General features: G+C 32.4%; 2 protein-coding genes across 2 annotated transcripts; one reads left to right on the forward strand and one right to left on the reverse strand.

The window, feature by feature from the left end:
* Positions 1 to 855: 855 nt before the first annotated feature.
* LOC143045655 (prestin-like) lies at positions 856 to 6,727 on the forward strand. The gene is made up of 2 exons (XM_076218304.1): positions 856 to 1,063; positions 4,292 to 6,727. The coding sequence occupies exon 2, from the start codon at positions 4,304 to 4,306 to the stop codon at positions 6,398 to 6,400; it is 2,097 nt and encodes a 698-aa protein (XP_076074419.1). The 5' UTR covers positions 856 to 1,063; positions 4,292 to 4,303; the 3' UTR covers positions 6,401 to 6,727.
* A 2,260-nt stretch (positions 6,728 to 8,987) lies between these two features.
* On the reverse strand, positions 8,988 to 21,284 carry LOC143047022 (uncharacterized). The gene is made up of 4 exons (XM_076220016.1): positions 21,138 to 21,284; positions 11,355 to 11,428; positions 10,687 to 10,818; positions 8,988 to 9,374 (listed from the first exon to the last, which is right to left on the reverse strand). Exons 1-4 carry the CDS (start codon positions 21,199 to 21,201, stop codon positions 9,051 to 9,053), a joined length of 594 nt encoding a protein of 197 aa, XP_076076131.1. The 5' UTR covers positions 21,202 to 21,284; the 3' UTR covers positions 8,988 to 9,050.
* Positions 21,285 to 27,356: the final 6,072 nt, after the last annotated feature.

Here is a 27,356-nt window from a genome sequence, read left to right on the forward strand (position 1 = left end):
GTATTTAAAAGATATCTTTATAAAGAAGTAAGATATCTTATATACTTTATAAGATATCTTATTAATTAATAGAGATATCTTATTAACTTATAGAGATATCTTATAAACTAATAGAGATATCTTATAAACTTTTAGAGATATCTTATTAACTTATAGAGATATCTTATTAACTTATATGGATATCTTATAAACTAATAGAGATATCTTATAAACTTTTAGAGATATCTTATTAACTTACAGAGATATCTTATTTAATTGGTTATAAAGATATCTTATTTAATATATAAGATATCTCCATAAGTTAATAAGATATCTCTATTAGGTTATAAGATATCTCTATTAATTAATAAGATATCTTATAAAGTATGTATTTAAAAGATATCTTATAAAGTATGTATTTAAAAGATATCTTATATACTTTATAAGATATCTTATTAATTAATAGAGATATCTTATTAATTTATAGAGATATCTTATAAACTAATAGAGATATCTTATTTACTTTCAAATTAAATAAGATATCTTATAAAAATTAAAGATATCTTAATACTTAATAAGATATCTTCAAATTTGAATAAATATAAAAACGGCGTGCCATAGCCTCCACTCTCGATTACAGAAGAGACTCGGACAGCAAAATAGAATATTCGAAAATTTACATGTAACTGTCTTGAGAGCAGAAATATCGTATCCCATTGTAGAATCTTATTCTATATATAAAATATCTAATACTGTCGTAAGGTCAATGCTCTGCAATAAATGAGGTCAGTAGCAGATAATAACAATATAGTTATAAATCGATTATTTATATTATAGTAACCTACATTCTCCACGAGCTGTGTGTAATCAGTTTCACAGTATCTTTACAGATAATTTTGGCCATTTTCTTTCGAATGTATATTTGAAATTCCATATTCACCAAGATGGATAAATACTTGATAAAATACGGATATCCCAACCAATGTCAAACTGTAATCACTGTAGTATACAGATATAAATCGACATTCAGGAAAGCTAGGCCGTGACGTATATTCGTCCTTGAGGAAAGGAAGAAAACACAATCGTGAGTATTTTTATTTCCATGTTAGCGGGAAAATAAACATATATTTCGAAATCATAAATCTTTGAAGGGGTATGAGCAACGAGATATAATAATTAAAATAAAATATGAATTATTTTGTTCAATCACTAATGAAATTTAAATAGAGAAATGATAATTCGCTTTTAGCAGCCAGTTCAGTTGAATTTTGTCAAAATAAACCATGAATTTTTCACTTGCAATGTATTAGTCGTGACCAGTCGTGGTCGTATATTGGTATCATGTTGTCGTCGTCGTCCGAATACTTTTAGTTTTCGCACTCTAACTTTAGTAAAAGTGAATAAAAATCTATGAAATTTTAACACAAGGTTTATGACCTCAAAAGGAAGGTTATGATTGATTTTTGGAGTTTTGGTTCCAACATTTTAGGAATTAGGGGCCAAAAAGGGCCCAAATAAGCATTTTCTTGGTTTTCGCACTATAACTTTAGTTTAAGTAAATAGAAATCTATGAAATTTTGACATAAGGTTTATGACCACAAAAGGAAGGTTCTGATTGATTTTGGGAGTTTTGGTTCCAGCAGTTTGGGAATTAGGGGCCAAAAAAGGGCCCAAATAAGCATTATTCTTGGTTTTCGCACAATAACTTTAGTTTAAGTAAATAGAAATCAATGAAATTTAAACACAAGGTTTATGACCACAAAAAGAAGGTTGGTATTGATTTTGGGAGTTGGGGTCCAAACAGTTTAAGAATTAGGGGCCAAAAAGGAGCCCAAATAAGTATTTTTCTTGGTTTTCGCACTATAACTTTAGTAAAAGTAAATAGAAATCTATGAAATTTAAACACAAGGTTTATGACCATAAAAGGATGGTTGGGATTGATTTTGGGAGTTAGGTCCTAACAGTTTAGGAATAAGGGGCCCAAAGAGTCCAAAATTAAACTTTGTTTGATTTCATCAAAAATTGAATAATTGGGGTTCTTTGATATGCCGAATCTTACTGTGTATGAAGATTCTTAAATTTTGGTCCCGTTTTCAAATTGGCCTACATTAAAGTCCAAAGGGTCCAAAATTAAACTTAGTTTGATTTTAACAAAAATTGAATTCTTGGGCTTCTTTGATATGCTGAATCTAAACATGTACTTAGATTTTTGATTATGGGCCTAGTTTTCAAGTTGGTCCAAATCAGGATCCAAAATTATTATATTAAGTATTGCGCAATAGCAAGAAATTTTCAATTGTACAGACGTTACGCGCGATGTTCGTACCTCATTGGAAATTCGGTGTAGTTGGCAAGATGCAAGTCCAAAATATGTAATTTTGTGATATCATATTCATTGTTATTGTACGTATTTAAAAAAATAACAATTTTTAAAATAAAAACGAAAAAAAATATTGTTGAAACTATGTTTTATGCTGCATACGACAAGCTTCATTTTAAAAAACGTCGATTTTTAGGTTGTCCCGCGTAACATATTTCATTTATTGTAACCACTAAACTATGTTTATCGTCAAAACTATTTAATATTTTGAAAAACGGGTTTTTCCATTATTAAACAGAATGGTTCCTTCATTCTTTTGTGCATTTTTTATGACGTTATGATGACGTCATAGAAAAAAAACGCGTTCCATACTACAAGGGCAAATCTGTCCCACGGGGGAAAAATGGGATTCCAGATTTGAAAATCCAAAAACATTTATCTAAAATCAAAAAAAAATAGTATTTGTATTTACTACATTAATGTTAATTTGCTTAATTTTATGAATTTAAAGACAAATAACCATGATAAATGATATATGGTAATTTATGAGCGATTTTTCAAATTCTTACAAGGTTGTCGCACCGCCATTTTTTGACGTAAAAACGAACTCAACTCAAATTTACGTTAATTGTTTGCTTATCACTGCTCTTATGATGGTAGAATTTTATGATTTTAAAAATGTTATTTTTTTATTTTTTCAAAAAACTAAAATACATCAATTTTCGACAAGTGGTTAAAAAGCACCGTCGATTTTGCGGAGTCTTACAAGAATGTCGCACTTGCTTAAAAACAACGTTTCAGTCGAATATTTGATTTGAACGTTACGAAATATTCGCGATTGCATGTACGAACATCGCGCGTAACGTCATAGTACTCAGCAATAGCAAGAAATCTTCAATAACACAGTATTGTGCAATAGCAAGAAATTTTCAATTGCACAGTATTGCGCAATAGCAAGAAATCTTCAATTGCACAGTATTGTGCAATGGCAAGTATTTTCAATTGCACAGTATTGCGCAATAGCAAGAAATACCTAATTGCACAATATTGTGCAATAGCAAGAAATTTCAATTGGAGTTATCTTTCTTTGTCCAGAATAGCATTTGAATCAACTTAAATCATTGTTTTATACAATATACATATTCACTTTTACTTCCAACTGATAAATTAAAACAATCTTTACCATTCAGTGATAACAAGCACTTTTTTTACATTTTAATATTTTATGATGTATTTAAATGAGTAGTTATTGTTGCAAACTCCATTAGTAATTTGAATTGAGATCGGTTTTGGAATAAAGGAAAGGGGAATGTGAAAAAAAAATTGGGGGGGGGGGTGGTGTTCAATTTTTCTCATTTCAGATTTCATAAATAAAAAGAAAATTTCTTCAAACATTTTTTTGAGAGGATTAATAATCAACAGCATAGTGAATTGCTCAAAGGCAAAACAAAAATTTTAAATTCATTAGACCACATTCATTCTGTGTCAGAAACCTATGCTGTGTCAACTATTTAATCACAATCCAAATTTAGAGCTGAATCCAGCTTGAATGTTGTGTCCATACTTGCCCCAACACTTCAGGGTTCAACCTCTGCGGTCGCATAAAGCTGCGCCCTGTGGAGCATCTGGTTTGATCTTCAATGAAATTGTTGATTTGTGGGAAGTTAGCTTAAGTTTTAATTTTCGGCAGACTCCCAGCATATGAATGACTTTGTGAGAGTTGAGTCTTAATCTTAAAGACAAGACAACTTAGCCCTTGGTACTAAAAGGGGAGGGGGGGGTCCTACTGAATTAAAAAAAAAATCCAAATTAGACAAAACACATAATAAATCGTGGACACATGTAATATTCCTTGGATGATTATAACAATCTGGGATCATTTGTTTGTGATTGTTTATTTTTCCCCCCTAAATTTACACTTCGCAAACATTGGTCATCATATTTTTATCTGTATATATGTCTTCTGTCACTATTTTCTTCCTTCTATTTCAGAAACAAAGAAAGATGAATGAACTACATTTAAGCCGTCGTATTTATACTAAAGACAAACTTGACTCTTTGTTTGAAGTTCAAGAAACACCAAAAGAATCTCTCCTCACGAGATTGAGAAAGCAGTGCTTCTGTTCAAAAAGAAGAATGTGGAAGTTCTTTACTTCAATCTTTCCAATCATTAAGATAGTGAAAGGCTACAAGAAGGACTATATATTGGGTGATTTAATAGCTGGTTTGACTGTCAGCTTCATGCATTTGCCACAAGGATTGGCTTTCTCTGTTCTGGCCGGTTTACCAGCCGTGTTTGGACTTTACACTACATTCTTCCCCTTATTATTTTATACGTTCTTTGGAACATCACCATATGTAGCATTTGCAACAAATGCAGTGATTGCTTTAATCGTACAAAAGATTGTTTTGTCAGAAGCCGTTCTTTTCAAATCAACTTTACCGGATCCAGCTTCTAACACCACCCTGTTTATAAACATGTCTGATATAAACAATAACTCGTTAAACTTAGTTATAAGTGAATATGATATCATTGCTAACAAGGCTTCTACTGCTATGGCGGCATCATTACTGGTCGGAATAATACTAACAACCCTCGGTTTGCTGCGCCTCGGCTTTCTTTTGACATATATGTCAGAAAGTTTTATCGGAGGATTTACCACGGCTGCTGGTATCCACATTGTGTCCAGTCAGGTGCCGAAAATGTTTGGTATAGAGGTGTCCGCACACACTGGGGCTGGAAAGCTTGTGAAGATGTATATAGAATTGTTCTCCAATCTAGAAAAGACTGTGGTTTCCGATGTTGTTATTACTGTGATATGTATAGCGGTGATACTTGTAGTGAAAGTTTGTGTTAATGATCGATTCAAAAAACGGATGAAGATTCCTATTCCAATTGATTTGATCGTAGTTGTGGTTTCTACGTTAATATCACATTTTGCAAAGTTTGAGGAAAATCTTGGTGTTGATATCATTGGTGATATTCCTTCTGGATTCCGACCTCCGGCCGTCCCATCTTTAGATATAGCTCCAAGAATTCTAGTCGATTGCTTTGTCATGGCTATTCTTACTCTGATGCTGACTATATCATTGGCTAAATTAACTGCAAAAACTCACAATCAACGTATAAATGACAACCAGGAAATGATGGCATACGGGTTAACTAATATTCTTTCGTCTTTCTTCTCTTGTTTCCCACAGTCGGCCACCCCAAGCAGAACAATGTTAGACAGTGATCTAGGTGCTGAGACAACTCTGAATTCTATACCAACAATTGTGTTCATGCTTCTTGTTGTTTTATGGATCGGGCAATTATTTCATTCGTTACCGATGTCAGTATTAGCGGCAATGATTACCGTTGCTATGAAAAACTTGATTTTACAATTCGGTGATCTGCCAAAGATATGGCGAATAAACAAATTAGATTTTTTTATTTGGATAATTTCGTGCTTTGTCTCTGTGCTTGTAAATCTGGACTATGGTATAATCGCAGGAATAGCATTTTCTATAACTTCCGTCGTTATTCAGCATCAAGTGTCATCAGGTATTCTAATTGGTCAAGCAGGAAATGAAAATGTGTTTTTAGATTTCGAGAAAAGGAAAAATGTACGAGACCATGAGAGCATTAAGATATTTCGGTTTCAAGCACCGTTATATTTTGCAAATGCAGGACAATTTAAATCACAAATAAACAGAAAAGTGATAGATCCAATGAAATTGAAAAAAATATCAAAGAACAAGACCGATGCTATGGAAATGGGAAATGGTCAATCTAATGAAAACAGCAAATTATCAGAAAATATTGAAAACGGTATAGACTCAAAAAAGCTGGTCCAAAGTACAATACATTATATCATTTTAGATTGCCAGATGATATCTCATATTGATCTCTCAGGAATAAGCATGCTTTCTCAGGTTATTAAGGAGTACAAATCTGTTGAAATTGAAATATTTTTAACAAACTGCTCATCAGCGTTTCTCGATACTTTGACATCAGCAGGAGTTTTCGAGAATTTTCCATCAGAATCTGTATTCTATGGCATTTCAGATGCATTACACTTTATTCAAAAATCTAAAGAATCCGAGAGAGCGGAAGCATAGAAAAGTTTACATTTCCATTCATAGAAAGATTTAATAAAAACTTTCTAGTTGATATCATCCTCAAACACGTATGGGACATCCATCATCCCTTAATTATACGTTTGACGGTTAAACAAAATATAGTATACGTGTGAGAAACATTTTCTTCGTAAATTGTGCTAATAAAATTATTGTACTGTGTACAAAGTTTCCACAGAAACAATCAAATTGAAGTCCTTTTGTATATTGGACGCGGAATTATATTTAAAAGACGTATTTCGCTATTTAATTTAAAGAATATGTTGTTCGTAAAGGCATTATATATTTTTAATAACGTTTTGCATAAAATCGGAAGTTTTTAGTCCTAAAGCAGATACACAAAACACAACGCAAAAATGTAAACACTGATATTTGAGCAGGTGCTCCTTCCCAAATCCCACCTTTTGTAATTTTTCTCCGATATCCCAACTTTTTTTACTAGATTCCATTTTTTTACCATTTATTTATAGTTCAAAAGCGTGTCATACATATCCTTATAACTGTCACACCAATGACATGCCAAAATTCGAATGATCGTATTTGATAGATTTAAAAATCTTTTTAAAATTTAAAGCTACCATAAATAGAAAAAAAAATATGTATGTTTTTGTCCTATCATTAATGAAAGTAAGATAGTGAAGTAAAAATTCCCTTTAGCAACCAGTTTAGTTCAGTTTTGTCAAAATAAGCAAAGAAACATTGCTTATGAATTATTCACTTTCAAGTGTATAATTGGACCTCATTAAAACCTCAAGCATGTGAACTTCAATTTAACCTCTTAGTTAGAGATGGAATTTGCATGCACTAGGCGTGATCAGCTAGTAAAAGGAAAAGAATGTCAACATTAAAAGTGTAACAAGGGTAAACTATTTGATTGACTGATTCGATCTACAAAAACTTATTCTTATACAGATAATAAAATGCTTCGCCGACCGCAGAGGTCGAACCCTGAACAGTTGGTACAGGTTTGGATACAATATTCAAGCTTGATACTGTGAATTTGAAGTGTGGTCAAATTTTTGACATAATATAGGTTTCTGGCACAAAATAAACGTTGTGAAAGATCTTCGAAATAGGTTGAAATATTTGTATTAATTTTCAGTTGAAGATTTCTTGCTATTGCGCAATACTGTGATATTTTTAAAAAAAAAATGAATGAAAAAAAAATATGTAACACATCAACAAAATGGAACCACTGAATTACAGGCTCCTGACTTGGGACAGGCACATACAAACATAATGTGGCTGGGTTAAAATTGTAAGCGGGATCCCAACCCTCCCCTAACCTGGGACAATGGACTGGTGTATCAGTACAACATAAGAACGGACTATAAAAATCAGTTGAAAAAGGATCAACTCATCAGATGGATAAAATAGAAATACATCCAACAAGAACACAGAGTGGACGTGGCCGGGTACTTGTATATTCAAACAACAAAAAGACACCAAGTACTGATCTGAGAGTACTCGAAGTTAATGACAGCTATAGTTCAAAGCCACTAACAATTAATAAAAAATCATGCATCTAAGTATAAATTATCAATCTGTACACCATGTGCACATCCACATCCAATGGATTTAGTGTAAAGACGTCAGAAACAGTCAGAAAAAAACATGACCCTGTGAAATGCCAAAACACAAATATCGACAGAGTGTAGATCCGTGAATGTGTAAATGTATATAGCAATAATATTTAATTAGCTTTAATTTACTGATAACAAAATCAATATTAATACCAATAAAAACAATATTCAATGATCTAATTACAGTTTTGAATTAATTTAGAATTTTTAAATCTGTTTATTTAAAGGATCGATAAGTTTACCAGGATCGTTTCCGTAAAAATGATGATGCTATCCTTTTTGAAATACGTGTTCTACAGGTACAACTAAACTTCAAAAGCAAATCTTTAGATCTTTGGAAGAATTTAGTAAAGGTTTTAAGTAATTTATGACGAAATCACTGGCGTAATAATTTACAAGTAATACCAGGAACTTTCTATACTATCACCACCCAAAAAGGGGAAATTAACAATAGGGAACGAAAAAACGTCCCTTTTGTCATAAATCGTAGTGTGGAGTTTCGCATGTAAAACCGAAATATCTAAATCTAGGAAAGGACAGTTATTACCGTTTAAATTTGATTGATAGTCTGTTGATGTATCCTTGACAAAGAATAATGAAATTGCAAGAAACAAATACACATATTTCTTTGATTTTTTTTTTAGATTGCTCAGGTAGTTTTGACCTTCTTTTTTTGTACAACAGAACAACTAGTGGTCATCTTCACTTCACTTCACACACAAACACATATATGTATATATATATATGACAAACAAATAAAAAAGCCATAGACATTGAAAACAATGCACATCTATTATAAAGTCATTCAGCCTACCTACGACTAACTGAAAAGTCTCCTAAGATTCAGTAGCCGTGTAGGTAAATTATGTGAAAATCAAGACTTGCATAAAAAATATACCAATATTAGAGACAATGGCGTCATTTTCCTCAGAGCTCTCAGCTCCTTGATTGAGAATGTCAGTCTTAATAAATACACAAAGACTTCATTATTTGAATTGTTATTTTATTACTATGCAAAACTTAACAAACAACAAACAGGTAATCAATATCTATTCTAAATCATTATTATTAGTATTTTCTTCTCCGTCATCCGATACTTCTCCGTCGTTTTCCTCTTGGATAGCCCCTAAATTATCAACAGTTGTCTGCTCTTCAGTAGGGTCATTACTATAGTTATCTGCAGTATCTATAAAATCACCGTCACCATGACCCGTCTCCTCGACATATGGATCCTCGAAGTGGTCCCGTGAAGCTTGTAAATCCTTGAATTCATCTAAAGCAGCCATTAGTCTGACAAGTGATTCATTCAGTGGTGTCATGAACAAAATAAGGCAGGCTGACATCAAAAAGCTGTTGAAGGCAACAAATAGCCCCTAAAAAATGCAAAGTTGAATTGACTTATGATTATGTGTGCGTTTCCAATCCCTTTATTTTCTTGAATGTTCTAACTTAAGTAATGCGATATTTACTGCGCTATCATTTGAATTAAAAAGATTCATAAAGTCAAACGTAAAGGGTTTCCGTGATATTAATGTTAAAATGTGAAACAAAAGTAAACCATACATATTGATGAAACATAGATGATTATCTTCTTAGCTTGTTTGGATTTCCCGTCTCTGATATCCACTTATTTATATACCATGACTAATCTCCCTTTGTTGAAGTTATCCCCTCACACCATAATGGTTTAAGTGACCGTTACGGGATATATGTGTCACATATGACCACGAAAATGTTCCATGTATGTAGCCACATTGCCCTTCTTTTCTCTACGATCGTGGCATCACTGAATACTACTTATCTTGAATATTAACTTTGCATGACTGATGAGCAACACGACGGCTTTATTATACATGTTGTGCAGGAACAACTTGCATCTTTGCATCTGAGTAAACCCTCAATTTTGGATGATTTGTGTTGCTTGCTCAGTTGTTCAGTGTAGTGTTTTGTGTACTGTTGTTAAGCTGTTTTGTCATTTTCTTTTGGCCACGGTGTTGTCTGGTTTTTTTTTCGACTTATGGTTTTTGCGGGTTTTTTTGATAGCACCCTTGGTATAGTCTTTGTGAATAGGTTTGTTAACGACACTTGTTTCCTTATCAAAATAATGACTCATGGTAAGCTTAAAACTGTAGTAAAGGGGCACTATTTAGATAGCAACAATGAGTTTAGGGGGGGGTGAAATTGACACTCTTAATGTATTTTCTCGGTGCGAATAGGTTGATTAGTGACTTGGGCAAAACCAAATTAGCAAAAAGAGTTTCCATAGTCAAATTCCATGGGCCCATGTCCCAGAAAAGAAATATTCCTGTATACCTGTATATAACTCAGTGTTATATAAGAAAAAAAATCTGAGACGAGTGCCTGTGTCCAATTCCCCGGAGATGAGACCGTAACAGAGTGAGAGGGTTGAAACCTCGGAAACGAAGTGTAATTTCTCAGTCTATCTGACAAGGGAATTTGTAATTACTGAACGACAGCAATATCAAGCTTTACCTCCATTTTAGAGTACCTTCCGTGCATCTTAATTTTGAAAGTTTGGTTACAGAGAAGTAGATGAAAATGTGAAAGTGTAGTGATAAGGACGACGGACGTCAGGATGTGACAATAGATCGCCTGGCCTGAAAGCCCAGGAAGGAATACTATCACCATCGCAACGTTACAAATCTTATTATAATTATTATTTACCTCCCACATCCGTGAAAACAGCATTCTAGATAGGAAATATCCCATCCAACCTATAACCATTGGTCCAAACAAAATCATGAGGTCGCGAATTATCTCCCATAACAAAGAGATCTCCCTTTGCAAATGTTCCACCTGAAAATAAAAACAAATCACTCAAGTTAGCTTCCATAATTTACTATTTTCACAGTCTTTAAACTTTCTGCAATTAATTGGTTTTCAAAAGTTATTGATTCAGGTGTATATATCAGGGAATTGTTTTAACAAGATGGAAGGACATGATAGGAGAAATCAAGGTACTTGACAATGCTTTGAACTCTTAAACTTGCTCTGACTGAATGCTGGACCGTTTGTGCTGGCGTGTCTGCATTTTTGTTAGATTGATTGCTACGAGATTTAAAATGATTCAAAATAAGATTAATTTTTTTTATAATCAGTGAAAGTGAAATAGTGAAATAATAATTCACTTTTAGCAGCCAGTTTTGTTCATGTTTGTCATAATAAGCTATAAGAAAATCGCTGGTGATTTTTTTTTTTATCTTTAATACAAAAGAATTTAAAAGATTTCAAAACATTCTATAAATTTACACAAGACAATCACTGACAGTTTTACTGGTCATCTTGTGGTGTAAACATGCTAAGAAGTACTGTCCAGATCTTTATTGAGTTACCTGACGTTGAATTTGTTCTTGTGAAAACTTAAATTCTGCTTTGATTTTTTCTCCATAGTCTATAACAAGATATCCTGAAAGATAAATATATATGTAAACGATAGCAAACTCCTTCATTCAAATGTATAAAAATTCAGATCTGTCGGAATTCACGTGCTCCGTCAAAGAGAAATATGAAATTATTGGTTTATTATAAGAATGAAAAATGAATACGTCCAGTCACATATATTACATACAATGTTGAGATCCAGTCCCTGTATGTGTGTTGATTAATTTATTACCACTAGGGAAAACCAAATATTCACGAAAAAATAGAATTTCAAAATTTTTAGGCAGGCGTCATAATGTTTGCTAAACGTTTGAGGGGAAAGGGGGCCAGGACCGGTGTGCAATATTTTTCTCAGTTATGTAGTACATGTATATCATTATTATCAGTCGGAGTCCCAGAGAGAACAGATATTTACATAATGAAATGCACTTTCTTTGTTCCTATAATTATAGAAGTCCACGATTATTTTAAAATTATTCAAACACACCTAATCTGAAACAAATATTCAAATAAATTTTGTAAGGGAGCTACCATTTGATTTTTATGGGGGGGCTAGGATGAAATTTGAAAAAAAATAGGCAGGACAGGAGTTTTGAGTAAAAAAAAAAGGCAGGATGAGACACTTTGCAAAAAAAAAAGGCAGGATGACAATTTAGGTAAAAAAAGTTAGGATAAACTAAAAAAAAAAAAAGGCAGGACCGAATAGAGTGAAAAATAAAAAGGCAGGACAGAGATTACAACTAAAAAAAAAGGCAGGACAAAATTTTTCATCCTAGCCCCCCCATAAAAATCAAATGGTAGCTCCCTAAGTCAGTTTGTAACGGAGATGCTGAAATTATGTCTCTTGTCAAGAATATTGGATGACGCAAAATGAAATATATCATTGTGCAAGTGCGGAATAATCGGAATTGAATATATTTAAATAAAATTATATTGTGAAAATTTTATAGACGTTTCTTCAACTTACTAGATATGTTGTATAAGACTTTGACATCCTTATGGAGGAATTATACCTACTAAGATGTACTTGTGAAAAGAATAGGTTTGTCAGGACACGTTTGGTATTGGGTCTGAATTAGACGAAGAGGAATTGAAATAGCTCCTCACTATTTGACTTGATTTTATTACCTAAATTATGGTTTGGCTTCATCATACATGTATACATCTTATTTAGAATATTAAAGTATCTGAACGTCTGTATTTGGTCTCATTTGCAAGAGCTCAGACCAAATAGAAAGTACTTTTATCCGGGTGAGCAGGACACGCTCAATCAATGCGGCAGTGACGGATCCAGAAATTTTCATAAGTGGGGGCCCACTGACTGACCTAAGAGGGTGCCGCTTCAGTCACGCTTCAGTGGTTCCCTATATAAGCAACCAATTTTTTCCCAAAAAGGGGGGGCGGCCCCCTGCCCCCCTAAATCCGCCTCTGATACGAGGGGGGGGGGTGATGACGCATAGCCATCCGATCCTCTTGTTTCGTGTTATTCAATCTGTTCGCTTATTCATATTAAATGTTGCAAAAATGCTAAGTTGCAAGTATTCCAATGGAAGATAATTCAATATGTACCGATCCGAAAATTGTTTTAGATAAATGAAAATGTGAATTTTCAACTATGTTAAATTCTGGAAATTTATATGAAGCTACGGAAAAAGATGTTAACAGTTGTATAATAACCGATGGTATTCTTGATAGTGAAATAACCAAGGAAGAAGTTCTCAATATTTTAAAATTGTCAAAAGCGGGAAAAGCTTCATGAACTAAATGTTATACATTGTATAAAATTTAGTTCATGAAGCTACATGATGAACAAAATGGTTTTAGATCTAATCGCAGTACTATAGATCATTTGTCAACAATTACAAGTATCAATGAAACAAGAAACATATGTAAACTGTCAACTTTTGCAGCTTTTATTGATTTCAAAAAAGCATATGATACTGTAAACAGATTTTTATTATTTTGTAAACTTGAGTCAATAGGAATAAGTTATTACGGAAGCCGATAAGGGCCATTCAAAAAATAATAATTATGTCGTAATTACGACATAGTATGTCGTAATTTCGACATAACATGTCGTTAAACGACATCGCTATGTCGTAATTTCGACATAACATGTCGTTTAACGACATCGCTATCTATAATACTAAAATTACGAGGTCCAATTTATCAGCCGTCATCACGTAAAAACGATGAATCAAAGAATTCAACTTTATATCTTACTAATATAGTACAATGCTGTTGATTAAAAATTACACCACTCCAGACCCCTAATTAATTAATAATTAATATTGCCAATAATTAAGAAGTTCCGGGTCGAATCCGATACCGATACCAATAGTATATTCACCTGTTACCCATTACCTTATCTGTACGTTCCGCATCTGACAGGCGCACCACCAAACGCTGTATTTAGGATTTTGCTATATACACGGGTCGTAATCACAGGGTTGACACTACTAAATTCAATCATTGTCACATTGTTCCCGATTGTAGTATTTTAATCAGTATGACTTTTTAAGATGACAATACGAATAATATAATTCTGGACTTAAGGCGTATAGGTACAGCATGTACAGTTTTCAATTTGTAAGCCGGAATGACGTAAAACAGCGAATCAAAGAATTCAACTTTAATTATAACTCATTGAGGACAATGCTGTTGATTAAAAAATACTCCTTTCCAGGGACTTTTGTTTTCCAAATAAAGTTAATAATACCAATAATTGATAAGTTCCAGGTCGACGGGTTCAAACAGAAAGATGTTGAAAGCAGAGAAAACTGTGCATCTTATAATCGGCATGACTTTATCAGATGACAATACCAATACTAAAATGAGGCTTACGCATAGTTATAATCTTTAATTCAGCCACAGACCCGCGATATCACGGGTGTTCTAGTGTATATAAAAGAATATGTATTATGATTGCCAAGAGACTAAATGACACAGAAATTAACAACTATAGGTCATCATAATGCCCCCAATAATAAGAAAAGCCCCCGTATAATCAACTATAAAAGAGGGATGAACGATACCAGAGGGAGAGCCCCCGAAATGCTGTGTGGCAGACAGCGTTATTAATTAATTATTAGCTCCCTTGGTAAAACTCCAAATTTCATATTTAATGTATTTCATTGTTAAATAATTTACAAGAAGCTTAATGCGTATATATTTGTTAATTAAATAGCTTTTGCTACTTGAATTCATTAGTTAAAGATATTTATTCATATTGTAAAGTTTAATATTTGTATCATCGCAAAATCTTTGGTCACCTTCTTTGGACACCTTCTGTGAGAAACTTATATATTTTTATAGATCTTAAAAAGTATATTAAGAGACCGATCGTGGACATGTCCAATGCAATATCTACTTGTTTTAAAGATGTCTTTCCACAGCAAGCCAAGCTGTCCACCTCCCTGTCAAAAAGCGCATACTACATGCCTTCTTGTAACAAGGGTGAAATGAAGTGTTGATTGCTGTTATTCATCTTTTAAACGAAGGACACGATGTTCCTACAACCTCTAGGATTTAAAACAGAATCTTCGAAATTTCATCCGCAAAACAAAATAAAAATGTTAGAAAACACGAACCAATATTAAAACAAATTCAATATATGTTTCAAATTATGTTTTTATAGCTCTTGGTCATATACTAAGTAATATCTAGTATATTTGAGGATTAGATTAACAAAGCTATTTGAAAAAAAAACGAATGTCCAACGTTACATTTATGAAAAACTGTTTTAACTCTTATGTATAGTGATCCTATTTCTTATTCTCTGATCTTCTTGATTCTTGGCAGGAACAACGACATGTGTTGGTTCTTTGTGGCGTTAAAGCCGTTATTTTGCTAAATTTTATTTGACTCGGTGGCTTCATATTAAGCTGGAATAAGAAAAAATGTCCAACGACGTTTTTCGTTAACTCAACGGCTGAAAGTGAAAGTGAAAGTGAAAACTAACATTTAACCTCAAACTAATTGCAACAGAAAATGTTTTAGTTCTAATCTATAGCAGTATGCCCTTTATATACACAGAAAAAAGTCCCATAAAATCTAATTTGAGTAAAACTCAAAATTAGCATTTTTAATTTCCTATAGAAATTAACATTGGAAGGGGAGACAACTCTTGCAAAAATGAGTCTTTTTAGGTCAGTTTTTGTTTGTTCTTCTTGAAATTTATGTAAAAGTATGATACTTTGATGGGGATATTAGTTTGTATTTGACTATATTATATTATCTTCTACTCATGAAATGTTCAAAACCGAAGTGTTATTGGTAGTTTTATTTTGTTCGTGCATTTTTCATTAAACTTGAGAAATTGCAAATATGAAGCTTTGTATGTAACCTGTTGAAAAAATAATGTGAAAATTTGGTATTGTTTATATCTGTATATTATATTTTTTCCGCAACTTACTCATCTAAAGAAACTTTAAACCACAAAAAGAAGAATACATGCTTAATTATTTTTATTAAATTTGAGATTTTTTACCTTGACATGTTGAAAATTCAATAAATGGTCAACTAATGAATTACGAAATCTAGATTATAGCTTAATAAAATATATGAAAACACCTTTAGAGTTGTTTATTATCCTCTAAAGACGTCTAAAAAATCATGAATCAATACATTCTGATGAATAGAAGCGGTAAAGTTATAATTTTGTATCAATTTTTATCAAAATTTCTGCCTTTTTTGCAAGAGTTATCTCCCTTTTCAATGCAAATCTCCATAGGAATTTTAAATGGTGATTTTTTTTAGTCTTCCTCAAGTTAGATTTTATGGGACTTTTTTCTGTGCATATTCTGATGAATAGAAGCGGTAAAGTTATAATTTTGTATCAATTTTTATCTATATTCCTGCCTTTTTTGCAAGAGTTATCTCCCTTTTCAATGCAAATCTCCATAGGAATTTTAAATGGTGATTTTTTTAGTCTTCCTCAAGTTAGATTTTATGGGACTTTTTTCTGTGCATATTTGGGGTATAATGCTAAAGATTAAAACTTAAAAAGCTTCTGTTGCAATTACTTTCGGGTGAGGGTCAAATTTATGCTAGATTGACTAGACTATAAGTAGATATAGCAGAAAATGAATAAAAAGAGTAAGATAATAATAATATCTAACAAAAGTACAAATATTTGCCTCTTTGTTCGTGAGTTCAAATATTGCTGATTCAATAAAATCTTCTCTACACAGTCGTTTTTCAAACGGTAGCCATTTTGTTCAAGTTGATATTTCATTTTTTAAAGCAGTTAACGGGTATTTTTTATAATTGATCAAAACAAAAGTTAGATACACGAAGAGTAAAAAATGCAAAGATTCTTTTCTTATTTACTATATATTTGGGTCTTAAAGGAATAAAATGCTTCCACACATTACAAAACGGTGGCCAATTTGTCCAAACGTCTAAAGTCCAAAAGACGCTAATGTGCAAAGGTTCAATTGGGGATGAAAAATCTTTGTATTGTGCTACCTTAAATGTTCATGATAATTTAAAACAATTCGTGTTATGAAATTTGGAAAAAGAGGTTGATGATTGCTGCCAAAAAAAAAAAAAAAAAAATAGCGCATGTTGCTATAGACTCCACCCGGGGACATAGGTCCGACACAGGTTAAATTTTGCAATTTTTATTAATCGTTTATAGCTTTTAACGATTTATTTAAAAAAATGGTGAAATGGGGAAAACATCTCATTACATGAACTTCGTCCAACTTTAGCAAAGACAAATTGGAGACACCAAGACAGACCTCTAAATGTAAAATGCGAATTGAAATTTATGTTGTGGAATACTCCGAAATAGATCATTTAAAGTCGTCACTTCAGTAAGGTGCAATCACCAATATTAAAAGACTTATACCAGTTCACGGAATGTTTTACTTCGCGATTTGTCCTGCTATTCATGTTATAACTGTCGTGATGAAATTAATTCCTGTACTAGCAAAGCTGGAACTTTTCGTCAATATAAACTTGTGCATGAAATGGAGGTAATTGAAAGACAAATCCCAAACAGCGACGAAAACCGTTTCATCGAATTAATAAAAACCCGGGATTATATAAGCCGTCTTCGCGGACGATCCAGGAGTAGATTACTATATTTTAAAATGTTTATCAGAAGTTAAACACTAGATGACTTGCGGAAATAATTCTCAAGCCAAGGTTGAAGTAATTGAAGGGGTGTGTTTCGACAACTTATGTGCCAGGGAAAATACAATTCTATTCAAATTTAACCAAGGGTAAAAATGTTCGATTTACTTGCAGAGTGTCAGATATATCAGTATTGGGGTTGAATTAAGATATAGAATTTTTACAATGACAGATGATATGCACCTGTAAAGTTAAACATCATATGATAAAAGTTTCGTACATCTAAAAAAAAAAATTTATGGAAAACCGTAGCAGGTCTTCCTATATCTACTTCCGTCCCATCTTTCCTTCCAACATTACTTGCGACAGTAATGCATTTTTAGTTGAAATAACTTAAAGGGTAAACATTATTAAATCGATTTCCACAACTTGAGGTAATTTATGATAAAATGACATCACAAAACGAACAGGACCAGAATCAACGAACATACAAAAAACGAATAAAACTTGCAAAAATTAATCGAAGTCAAAACCCCTCTTCGACGCCGCTTTTCATGTGTAACGTCGTATTGTAGGAACATCGTGCCCAACGTTTGACAGTAGAAAAAGAGAAATCAATACTTTAATTTACACTTATTACAACATGCCATGGAGTTTGCGCTACTTTACAGGGAAGATGAAAGCTTGGCTTGCCTTGGTACGACTCAATGTCAGTCCTCGTGTAATTCCACATATAATTCTTCCACCAATTTAAAGCCTTTATCAGCCTGTACTCGCTGTACAGCCCTTCCACGTTAGGTTATTTATACAATAAATTGGGATCTATAAAATATTTGTAACATAAATTGGATTTTTTTCCTTTGATGTTTTTATGAAATAATTTATTTAAAAAGTGTGGTGAGGGAAAACCATGGTATATTATATGCAAATTTATGTTGTACCATACTTTGCTAATTAAATATGCAACTCGACTAGAATCCAAAGGAAAAAAGCCGGAGCTTCAGCCATGGTATAACATATTCATTTTCATGTTATTCCATGGCTGAAGCTCCACTTTTTTTTTTAATGTATCCGCCTCTAAGATATTTAGGAAACTGTTAAACGTACTAAAAGGTCAAGATCTTCATTTGTTTTCATTTTATAAGAAAAAGCAATAAATTATGTGTACAACATTTCAAGAAACCCTTTTCAAACTATATAAGATTGTTACGAATTCCCTTAATTTTGGAAACAATTACTAAATGTTTCTTCTTTCAGTTTTGAAAACTGAAAATAAAATGTAAACCTATCATTTCCTTTGCGAAAATTCAATTAAATTTCGATTTAAAAAGGGGGTGAGTACCTATACAAAAAGGAATAAATATCGGCTACAAATATCTGTGAAAAAAACATGATTAGGGGACGTACACTATCTACGCCCCTGGATCCGCCACTGTTAAAATATTGTTTTATCATTAAAATTGTAATCTAATAAAATAACGGAAGAAAAGCATTTTTCAATTAGATGAAAATTCTGTAAAATATGATTAATTTGTATGTTACATTGAAAAAAAAACAATTCTTACCGTCATTAGAATAATTATTTAATCCTTGTCGCTGGAATCCGACATTTTTGTTAACCTCAGTCTGATGACATTATGAAATTACCTGCGCCTACAATCATACACGGGGCGCAAAACTAAAAAAAATCGGGCCGAAAATCCGACATATTCTTTACTTTATGCAAATTCAGGGGTTCTATTACATGAAATACACAGACGATCATGCACGAAGCGCAAAAGTGACTTGCGCGAGCTTCCATTTCATTGGATAAAACTGTAACGTGATCAATTTCCAATATTAGTTGAAGGTCTTGAAGCTGTCAATCATTTTATTTATATTACAAATTTTATATACCATGTGTCTTACTCATTAACATATTTAAAGAAACTCATCCTTCGGATTCATTTGTTTAAGGTGGTACCTAACACTACAAGGAGATAACTCTGTAATATCAGCTAAACGTTTTAATTACGTTGCGTTGTGAAGGCAATATAAAGCTTCTCAATGATCATAATTAGTGTTTGTCAAACTGCTTTATAACCAGTGTAATTTTTCTGATAAAACGCTTTGTTCAAATTTTTTGATTTTTTTTATATTTTTGTTAAATGGTCAAAGTAAATACTTTGACAGAATTTTATGAAAATTAAACGAGCCAAATTAATTTTAGTGAAAGTATTGGGTACCACCTTAAATATGGTAACTCGTAAAAACCATGGTATATATAGTACATAAGTTTCTCACAGAAGGTAACCAAAGAAGGTGACCAAAGATTTTGCAACGATACAAATATTAAACTTTACAATATGAATAAATATCTTTAACCAATGAATTCAAATAGCAAATGCTATGTAATTTAACAAATATATACTTATTAAGCTTCATGTAAATTATTTAACAATGAAATACGTTAAATATGAAATTTGGAGTTTTACCAAGGGAGCTAATAATTAATTAATAACGCTGTCTGCCACACAGCATTTCGGGGGCTCTCCCTCTGGTATCTTTCATCCCTCTTTTGTAGTTGATTATACGGGGGTTTTTCTTATTATTGGGGGCATTATGATATGACATATAGTTGTTAATTTCTATGTCATTTAGTCTCTTGGCAATCACAATACATATTCTTTTACATGTATAGCGATGTCGTTATTACGACATAACTATGTCGAAATTGCGACGTAGCGATGTCGTTGTAACGACACATTATGTCGAAATTACGACATGCTATATCGTAATAACGACATAATTTTTTTTTTTTTTTTTTGAATGGCCTTTATCGGCTTCCGTAATACAAGTAGTAAAATGTTGAAATCTTTAAAATCTTTATATCATACAGTCATGTGTTAAAGTTAATGGGAATTTAACCCAATGGTTTGATGTTCAATGTGGTTTAAAACAAGGGTGTGTGTTATCGCAATGGACAGCCGTTTTTAGATTATGGTCCAGATTTTGTAAAATGGACAATGATAGATTGAACAAAAGAGTATTTATGTGGTCATATAAGTATGGAAATAAGCCAATTAAAAACATAAATCATTTCAATGAACATTACATGCTGAATTTGTACTTTTTATCGTTATTTTCGATGCATGATTTTTTTTCAGTTGTTTTTTGGCTTTATACTTCCAATCCCGTCAGTAACTGCGGGAACTCTCAGATCTGTACTACCGTACATGTAAATGTCTTCTTAGTTGTGGGGATGTATAAATAACCTGCTACGTCTGGTTTGTGGGTAAATTGTGCTTTTGCTACTGTTAAGATGTTTTTCTGCTTTGTATCGATCTCTTCTCAACTGATTTTTATGTTGTGTTCTTATGTTGTACTGTTACACCTCTGTCGGTGGTTATGGGAGGTCTTTGCGTCAGCAATCTAGTTTAACCTACCACATTCTGTATGTGCCTGTTTAGTTTCTATGCTGTGTTTTGTAAACTGTTGGTTTTTTTTTTATTTTTATATAGTCTTTCCGCCAGTTTCCGTTTCGCAACGGTTTTGTCAGTTTATTTTCTATTTTGTGGGTTGGAAGATCTTAGAATGTCCCTTTGGTATCTTTCATTTTTCTTTTGTGTTCGTAAAATTGTTAAATAATCCAACGAACGAGGTGAACTAGTTACCTTTTGTTTTATCTTGATTTGTATTCTTTGAGTTTTTCGAACCGAGATCAACTTCGTCAGCCATTTTGTCTGTTTATGTCACGTGTAAACGTCAGCGGGGTGTAGTGACGTCATAACTGAAATTAGATCACATGACGTTGTCGCGCACAACATGGTATATCTATGCACCAGTCTCCACTTGCCTGACGAACGTTACATGCTAGATATGGCCTACTACACAGGTTTTTTTATTTAGCTATTTATTTCTTTTGCTTATGCATTACTTTTGCTATAGCTGCATGCAGTCTTTTGTTTGTGCTTACAGTGTTAAATTTTGCATGTGCTACTCCGATATGAATACTAATGTATGGTGCAAAAATTTATAGAATTAACTTAGGGACCGTTCAATATTTATCAGATGGATGGGCCGGTGCATTCTTAATATTGATTCATTAAAAAAGTTAATGCCCATCCTTTTAAATTCTGAAAAAAGTCCTTGCCCATCTAAAAAAATCTATAAAAAAAGTCCTTGCCCCTCTAAAGCTTAAAACAATCAAAAAATATTAAAGTTCTTTTTCTAATTGAAAGTTTCCAGGTTTATGTCTTGAAATCAAAGAATAGACTTTGGTGTAAATACAAAATTTTAAATGTGCTAGTTTAATTCCATTTATATATAAATATTTATGTGTGTATCAGAACCATACATTTTATTGTTTTTAAAACCAGTATGAATATACATGTATATATTTGATTTTATATTTGCAGCCTCAGATACAATATTGATTTAAAATAAAGGAAATAATTTAAACTAAGGGACAATAACTCTTGGACTGTAAAAATATTATCATATGCTGAATTACTAATTATTGTCTTAATAACACAGCATGTTAAATATAGTTCAAATACCAATGTCCCTTTATCTAATTTTTTCAAAAAAGAAATTATGGTCTTTTTAAGCAATTTAGGCAGACATATTTTTGACTTTGATGCACCCTTTTTCACCTATTAATTAAATCCGAACATTTGACAGTAAAACACCAAACAACCTGGGATTCTGTAAGATTAATATATAAATGATATAGCTGTAGAGTTATATGAAGATCTAAATTGATTTGAAAAAGTTATAAAAAAGTTTAAAGATGACAGACTATCCAATGATTTGGCATAAACTGAAAATTTAAGCTTTTTTTAACCTTTTTATTAAATCCATAAGAATGACACCAATTCACCAAACTACCAAACAACCTGGTATTCTGTAAGATCAATATATAAATGAAATAGCTATAGAGTTTTATGGAAATCCATGTTAATTTGAAAAAGTTATAAAAAAAATTAAAGATGACTTTCTGGATTTAGCCTAAACTGGAAATTTTAGCTTTTTTAACCTTTCTATTAAATCCATAGAATGACAGCAATTCACCAAACTACCAAACAACCTGGTATTCTGTAAGATCAATATATAAAGGAAATAATTGTAGAGTTTTATGAAAATGCCAGTTGATTTGAAAAAGTTATGAAAAAAATTAAAGATGACTATCTGGATTTAGCCAAAACTGAAAACTTTAGCTTTTTTTTAACCTATTTATTAAATCCATAGAATGACAGCAATTCATCAAACTACCAAACAACCTGGTATTCTGTAAGATCAATATATAAATGAAATAATGGTAGAGTTTTATGAAAATCCATGTTGATTTGAAAAAGTTATAAAAAAAATTTAAGATGACTAACTGGATTTGGCCTAAACTGAAAATTATTGTTGAGACCATGTCCCTTATGTTTTTTGTGCCTGCAAAAGGAATTTCCTACACACCGATAAAATTGAAAGCAATTTTTTTTCAAATAAAATAAGTTCTAGCCCATCCACTATATATATAAAAAAAGTTCTTGCCCATCCAAATATTTCCACAAAAAAAGTGCTTGCCCCGCCCCATTTTGCACCGGCCCATCCATCTGATAAATATGCGGTCCCTTAAAATAAGAAAAAAAAATGTTTCGGGCCTTTCTGTAGATATATGGATGTTGGTGATTTTATTTTTATAGGCAAATGGTTGCTGTTCTAAAATCATATAATACCGTAATTTTAATCCGAACGCATTACCGTGCGTAACGTCTATGTGCTTCTCTATAGATGTGCTGATATTTGACATTCGTTTTAATATATAAGTTATCTTTCTTAGCTTTTATTCTGCATACGAGTGCTATCTATGTATTAATAAATATATATATATATATATTAATAAATATATATATATATATATATGTGCTGTCTGTCTGTATATTTGTGCTGTATGTGTATCTGATGTTATTACATGTATGTTTTGTTTACTAATATCAGTCGCTAATTAACTCTTAACGGGCACAATTTAAATTGTCGAATGACGGCCGTGTTTTTCGGGCTCACCCGTAAGCAACATCACCGTAAACAGATAGGATGTTCTATCCCGTTTATAATAAGGTACAGTAAAGAATTGTACATTCGAGATTTTTGGTTAATCATGACTTGTGACTTAATGTTTTACCAATAATACATGTAGAAATCGTAAAATGGTACCAAAGGAACATTACCATCTTAAATCGAAAAATTAACAATAGGGAACGAAAAGTTATTGTGTAAATTTTTGTGTAAAGTTTCTGTGTAAAAGTTAAATATCAAAATCTAGAAAAGATCGACAATTATAATTACCGTCTATATTTATTTTACTTCAAGTAAGTTCCTTGTGTTAAATTACGGCAGTATATTTAAAAACGAAAAAAAAAAAACATCATCAAGATATATCTAATATAATATTCCTGGACTTATATTTTCTTTATTATTTATAATAAGTGGGCCCCTCTTTTTGAACAGTTCTCCTAAATATAAGGGGGGCCTCGGTGGTCGAGTGGTCTAAGTAGTCTACTGTAATCACTAGCCAGTCAACACTGAAGTTGTGAGTTTTAACCCGGCCCGCTCGTGCGGATGCACTTGACTCCAATCTTAATTGTTTGTAGGATTGTCAGTCTTCCTATCGAAGGTCGGTGGTTTTCTCCGGGCACTCCGGCTTCCTCCACCAATAAAAAAACTGGCCACCACGAAAGAACCTAAATGCGGTGCTTAATTGATTTTTTGGTGTTTTAACGCCACTGTTAAAACACCAAAAATTAAAAATCAAACCAAATACTTATAAGGATTTTCCCCCTATAAATGATAATTAATATTTTAATTTTTCTTTTTTTCTTTCAAGTCTACAACAGTAAAATGGCCCCTTGTCTGAAGGAAGTCGTCCATTTAAGGGATATCTCTCATTTCTCAACCGGTTAAATAGGCCTATATAACGTTTTTTCTTAATGAACACATCTTTTCATAGTAAAAGGAAGACAACTCGTTCTTGAAAATACATGTATCAATAAGATGTTATCTGCGTGCCATTGAGACAAGTAAACAATTATAGGTCAAAGTAAGGTCTTCAACACGGAGTCTTGGCTCACATCAAACAGCAAGCCGCTATAAAGGGTCTCAAAATGGGAAGTGTAAAACAATACGACAACCATTGAACAATACGTTCCTGTGCAAACAAATACAGTTAGTTTAAACAGGAGCCAACTTTCACCCTAACCTGAAGAAGTAGCGTAACATCTTGTGAAAAGACACGCTATAAAATATCAATCACCATGCTTGATATTAGTGACAAGGGAACGTCAACGTCTAAAATTGGATAAAGTTAACAACAGGAAATAAAAATCATCTCTTTTCAGATAAAGATACAGAAAAGGGTAGTGTTCGCTGTTGGTATTTGCTTTATTTAAAGTCTGTTCAGGTCACCCGGATACATCTCATTAAAACTGTCAGACAATTTCTGCATTTTTTTCTTTTCTTCGTTTGTGTCCATTACTTTTTAAACCTATTTAGATAGAAAGAAACTTTAAATAACAAAAATGATCGAGATAAGTTCTACCAATAGGTCAACATGATTGAAACTGTTTGTCGACACCTAATTGAAGTTAATGCCCTTTAATAACGATTTCGCCATTATTTTGCGTTTTTATACGACCGCCAAATTTTAAATATTTTTTGTCGTATATTGGTATCGTCGTCGTCGTCAGCGTCTTCCGAAGACCGATGATTTCCGGATAATAACTTTAGTATAAAATAATAGAAATCAATAAAATTTTAACACAATGTTTATAACCACAAAAGGAGGGTTGTGATTGATTTTGGGGGTTATGGTCCCAAAGGTTTATGAATAAAGGGCCAAAAGGGGGCCCAAATAAGCATTTTTGTAGTTTGCAGCCAATGTAAGTGTATATTATACCACAAGTTTCCATACTACAAAGGGATGGTTATGGAGTATTATGCTCAAATCATTTAGCAATTAGGGGAAAAAAGGTTTTTTCTGGTTAAAGAACAATTTAAACAATTTTAAATAGTGTAAGGGAGGTAATCCAATTCCGTTGAAAGAATTATATTGTTATATACATATGTTTGATTACATCCCTAACACTGCTTGAAAATTATGTATTAAGAAATGTATCAAGCTTGAAGGTTGTGTCCATACTTGCCCAACTGTTCAGGGTTCGACCTCTGCCGTCGTATGAAGATGCGCCCTGCGGAGCATCTGGTTACTTAATATTATCTTGAAAACTCTAGATGGAAATTTGAAAGAGCAAATAAGATCAACAAGACATCTCTACAAACATCAGTAATACCGAAGATTTTGGTCGACTCCTTATTGAAGTTTTTACCTTTTTGTAACGATTTCCGATTTTTTTTCAATTTTAGGGACGACATCAAAAGATCGATGTAGGATAAAAAAAAACTTAAATCAAATAGTTTGGGAGTGGGGGGTTAACCTTCTACAAGTTTTGTATATCTAAAATCGATTTTTACATATATCCCTATTGGTAAATCAATTTTTCCCAAATTAAGTTAAGAGGGGGGGGGGGGGGGGTCAGTGAAAAAACTATGTGAATTAAGTTTTTTATCCTACATTGAACTTTTTATGTCGTCCCTTATCTAATTATTATCTTGAAAACTATTAATAGATAGATAGAAATTTAAAAAAAACCAAAATTGTTCAGCAAGACACGAACTCTCTCAGATCTGTTCCTAGTGTCTTTTTGTTGTTGGGATATACAAGTACCCGGCCACGTCCACTTGTATTTTTGTCCATCTGATGAGTTAAGTCTTTTTCAACTGATTTTTATAGTTCGATCTTATGTTGTACTGTTATACCACTGTCCCAGCTTAGGGGGAGGGGTGGGATTCCGCTAACATGTTTAACCCCGCCATATTATGTATGTAGGTGTCTGTCCCAAGTCAGGAGACTGTAATTCAGTGGTTGTCGTTTGTTTATGTGTTACATATATTTGTTTTTCGTTCATTTTTTATATATAAATAAGGCCGTTGGTTTTCTCGTTTGAATTGTTTTACATTGTCATTTCGGGTCCTTTTATAGCTGACTATGCGGTATGGGCTTTGCTCATTGTTGAAGGCCGTATGGTGACCTATATTTGTTAATTTCTGTGTCATTTTGGTCTCGTGTAGAGAGTTGTCTCATTACCATCATACGACATCTTTTTTTATATGATCTACAAATAAGCTACTTGGTCGAAATCTTCTATCGACCATTTATTGCCATTGCTTGCATTTAAATCAGAACCCTTTCATGATGATTTTGACCAAAAAATCAAGTGGCAATATTGATGAAGGTGCTGGTGAATGACACAGGCTCTTTAGAACCTATAAGTTTGTTGTTGCTATTTTTTTAAATATTTTTTTTCGTTTATTTTATTCATTTTAATATGTATTTCATTATTGTTGTTTGAAAAAAACTAAGTCACCTGAATTAGAAAAACATTGATTTTTAAAGGAATCAAAGGAAAAATTTGACTGTGAAAATCACAGTGTTAGCTACCAGTCAACAATCTTAATATTAGTCTATAGTCAAGATTGAAAAGTCTCCAACTATGAGGATGTATGTTGATGCCCATTACTAACACTAAAAAGGGTTATATTTCGTTCCAAAGTTATGACAAATCTCTATACTTTAAGTAGATACAACTAATACCTGGATATTGAAATTGTATGCGTATTAAGATAAGAAGATATTACGTAACAATTATCCTTCTTAGTCTAAAAATTATAGATCCGGCTCTTATATATAAAAAAAAGATTTGAATGTACTTATGTAAATCGTTGTACGTGTTTCGAGATTGATCGAATTTTTGTACGAAATTTGATTGAATTCTAAAAAAAACTCT

Source organism: Mytilus galloprovincialis, chromosome 9, assembly GCF_965363235.1.
Source record: "Mytilus galloprovincialis chromosome 9, xbMytGall1.hap1.1, whole genome shotgun sequence".
Lineage (NCBI taxonomy): Eukaryota > Metazoa > Mollusca > Bivalvia > Mytilida > Mytilidae > Mytilus > Mytilus galloprovincialis.